The sequence below is a fragment of the Oryzias melastigma genome, linkage group LG13 (genome assembly GCF_002922805.2).
Source record: "Oryzias melastigma strain HK-1 linkage group LG13, ASM292280v2, whole genome shotgun sequence".
In the NCBI taxonomy this organism is placed as follows: domain Eukaryota; kingdom Metazoa; phylum Chordata; class Actinopteri; order Beloniformes; family Adrianichthyidae; genus Oryzias; species Oryzias melastigma.
The window spans coordinates 28,101,558-28,105,785 of NC_050524.1; the positions used below are offsets into that span (position 1 = coordinate 28,101,558).

Here is a 4,228-nt window from a genome sequence, read left to right on the forward strand (position 1 = left end):
TGTTGCTCCTAAACTCTAAATTCTCTCTCTCTGCGTTCCCTGGACTCTGTTCACTCTTTTAAAAACCAACTTAAAACCTTTTAGTTAGGCATTTTAAGTGAATCTGTTTTTCATTGGGCTTGTAATGATTGTTTTATACGCTCTTGTCTTTTATGTCTCTTAGCTTGTGAGGTTTTATCTTCTATGTTTTTAACCTGCAAAGCTTTTTCTTTTATGTTTTTACCTTTTGAAGTATTTGTTTTTTAACTTTTGAAGCACTTGTGACTTTTGTCTGTGAAAGGTGCTATATAAATAAAACTTACATCATTTTTGTTTTAGCTGAAAGTAAAACATTTTCTATAGGTGACATCACACTCACTTGGTCCAGTTCTCATATACAGTCAATGGTTTGTTTAATGTTGTAAAGCACTTTGAGTTACTGATGTATGAAAAGTGGTTTATAAATAAAGTTTCATCTGATTTGATTAGCTCAGTCCTTTGAAGTGTACAAGCACCGTGTGCATACACTGCAGAACCACATACAGGAACAGTAAAATCTGGAAAAAGAAAATAAAAAAAACAATTCTTCTGCCTGTGTGTGATGAAAAAAACAAAAATAAAAACAGGCAGTCCTTGAATGCACCTCAGATGTTGTGCCACCATCAGAAGCCACACACTGTCCTCGCGCCGCCTCACAGATCCGCCTGTGTGTTTTGCGTTTCCCGGGCAACAGACCGGCACCACAGACACACAACAGGTGTTGAAGACTAATGTTCAGCGGAGGTGGGAGGGAGGGGTCAAAGGTTGGAAAGTTGTCATGGCAACATTTCTTCTACACAAACAAACTTTTTGTTCTTTGCTTTTAGGAGAGAATCGAAGTTGTGAAAGTTCTGCGGCTGATCTGGTTAGAGGGAGGAGAACGCAGATGCACAAACATGGACCGAGTGTTTGAACGGGCAACCAATCAGCATGAGGCAGACAGAGTGGAGGCCGGATCAGCTGTCACATGGAGCATGATGCTCAGACTGATCATCAATCAATCAATCAATCAATATGGTAATCATCAGCAGCAGAAAGAAAATCTCCTGTGTAGATCAAGTTATTTCTAGATTTTTGATGTACTACTTTGAAAAAGTACATTTTATTTAAGGATAAACAATAAAACCCTTCTATGGAGGGATTTTTGTGTCACGATATTGGAAGCAAAAGTCGCAGTTTTGAGATAAAAATTTTCAAACTTGCAAACAAAATGTAAAGTTTGGAAAAGGAGCCAAATGAAAATATTTAATATTTGCTTTCAAAAACTTATTTTTTGCTTTAAAATGTTTTTTTTCTTTTGCAAACTTTTGTTGTTTTGCTTTTAAAAAATATTTTTGTGTTAGATATGTTGTGTCTCATCTCACTTTCGCCCTATCTTTGATTTTGTGTTGATACGTTTCTGCTTTGTGAAATGTTTGTGCCAGTCTGCTGATTTGCAAAGGCAAAAATATCTTTAATAGCACAAAAAAAGTTTTTGAAAGCAGATATTAAAATTTTTTATTTGCAAATTAAAGTTAAAGTCCCACTATTTGTCACACACCTACGTGTGTGAAATTTGTTCTCCGCATTTGACCCCTCCACTGGGGGACCGGTGAGCTGCGGACACAGCCGCGCTCGGGAACCATTTGGTGGTTTAATTCCCCAATCCAACGTCTTAATGCTGAGTGTCAAGTAGAGAGGCACTGGGTTCCATTTTTACAGTCTTTGGTAGGACTGGGTCGGGATTTGAACCCACGACATTCCAATCTCAGGGCGGACACTTTATCACAAGGCCACTGAGCTGGTAAATTATATACAACAAAAATGATGAATTTTTATTCTTAACAGTTTACATTTTGTTTGCAATTTAGAACATTTTGATCTTAAAATTGTGATATATATATATATATATATATATATATATATATGTGTGTGTATATTAACATAATAATTATATTTATACACACACACAAACAGAATAAAATTATTATAATATTATTATTAAGTTTTGCAATTTAGTAGCAGTGGTAACCTTCACCACCTGCCAAGCAATTATGAATATAACGTAACAAAAACACATTTAACAACAATTTATTTCCACACCCACAAACTACTTGACCTGGATGAAAACTTTTCTGCTTTAAAATGTGAAATAATCCAAATAAAACAACAAATTCTTTAGTAGGAAAAAAAAAGGATGAGATAAAAGAAAGACTGGCTGATGATAGCGGAGGAGATGACATTTGTAAAATAAATAAGTGATCCATCCTCGTTTTTCAGGTCAAGTAGATCCTTAAGGTGTTGGTTATCAGACAGAGGACTCATTTAACATTTACTCCCTTTTTTTGCATCTGTAAGTGCACTTTGAAATGGCTGACATTTTAATTCCTTGAATGTCATAATCCCTGTTGCTTAAGAACAGAACCATAACTCAGAAGAGGAAAACATAAAAAAGACAGAAAACTGTCATCAATTCTTTGCAAACAAATGTCAAAACCAAAAACTGAAAAATAACTCTCAACTGGAGTAGACCCGTTTCCCAATAAGACATTTTAAAAAGTTTTTCTGTATGTTTTATTTTGTCAATCTATTACTGGGAAATTTTGCAGCATTAATAATAAGACACAATCAGTAAGGAGTACAATTTCTGCAGAAGGGCTCACAGATGAGAAATATGGGTTCAAATAATCTAAACAAAAGTGAAAAGATTAGCTTTAGCAAAATATTACAAGTAAACATTGAATAAATCATCGCAGCAAAGTACTGGCGACCCTACTATTGCTCAACAGTGGCTGGGAATGGCTCCAGCAACCCTGTGACCCCAAAATGGATTAAGCAGCTTTAGAAAATGAATAAATAGTTGTTAACTACACTAGAAATATACATGTCAACCACGCTGTGTAGATACTTACATCAACTGCTGAGTTACAAGTTCTTTTTCTTCTCTCATTTGCTGAAGCTCCTCATTTAATGCTGTTCAACAAAAAACAAAAAAAAGTTTATTGGTGAGATAAAGACGTTCACAAACACTACTGTGCCTTACTTTACGATTTATGAGCTTGAGATTTATCTTACACTAAACAAAAATATAGATGCAACTCTTTTGTTTTTGCTCCCATCTCTTATGAAGTGAAGTCAAAGATGTAAATAATGTTCACAAATGTGTCTAAATCTGACAGTGACCTATTCCTCCCACCTCACAGGTGTGCCGTATCAAGATACTGCTTATGATTATTGCACAGGCGTGCCTTAGACTGGCCAAAATAAAAGTCCACTCTGAAATGTTCAGTTGTGCCACAGATGCTGCACGTTTTGAGGGAGCGAGCAGTTGGCGTGCTGACAGCAGAAATGTCCACCAGGGCTTTTGCTCAGGAATTGAATATTCATTACTCGACCATGAGGCTTTGCCAAAGGCATTTCAGAGAATTTGGCAGAACATCCAAACAGCCACACAACTGCAGACCACGTGTAACCACACCAGCCCAGGGTCTCTTCATCCAGCATCGTCTGAGACCTAACACTCGGACAGCTGCTGAAACAATCGGTTTGCATATCTAAAGAATTTCTGTCTCAGGGAAGCTCATCTGCATGCTCCTCTGTCCCATCGGGGTCTCGACCTGACACAAGTTCGTCGTTGTTAGTGATTTGAGTAGCCGGATGCTCACATTTGATGGTGTCTGGCACATTCAGAGCAGATAACAGCCAACATGTTTGGTGTTGTGGGTGAGAAATTTTCAGATGTCAGTGTAGTGGATCAAGTGGCCTATGGTGGCAGTAGGGCAGGGGTCGGCAACCTTTAACAGTAAAAGAGCCATTTGGGCCCATTATTATTATCTATCTACTGATCAAAACCTAGAAGGAGCTGCATGGACTTACTTTAGCCTTTAAGAAATGTGGATGTGCCTTCATGACCATACTTATTGTTCCTTTTTTTTAATAAATGTGAATTATGTGAAGTATTTTTGGTACAAACAAAAGCAAAAATATAAAAAGAAACTAGCATGTCTCAAAATTGGATATTTTTATTTTATTTTACGTTCTTACCTTTTACCTTTAGTAGAGGCCAAACTACAGAAAAAGCTAGCTTGTTGTTTAAGTACTAGCTGAACTCCAAATTAGCATAAAATTCTTCAGTAAATTAAATCAGCCAAACATGTTAGCATGTTGCTAAAATAAAAGCTAAACTCTAAATTAGCCTAAAAACCCCAGTAGAGAACGAACTACCAGAAAG

General features: G+C 36.6%; 1 protein-coding gene across 1 annotated transcript in view; it reads right to left on the reverse strand.

Annotated features, from left to right (window-relative positions):
- The window catches only part of lekr1 (leucine, glutamate and lysine rich 1), a 103,398-nt gene that overhangs the window by 39,814 nt on the left and 59,356 nt on the right, over window positions 1-4,228 (reverse strand). The window contains exon 6 of the mRNA XM_024278055.2: window positions 2,910-2,970. Within this exon, the coding sequence (XP_024133823.1) occupies window positions 2,910-2,970 (61 nt within the window). The remainder of the gene's footprint in view (window positions 1-2,909; window positions 2,971-4,228) is intronic.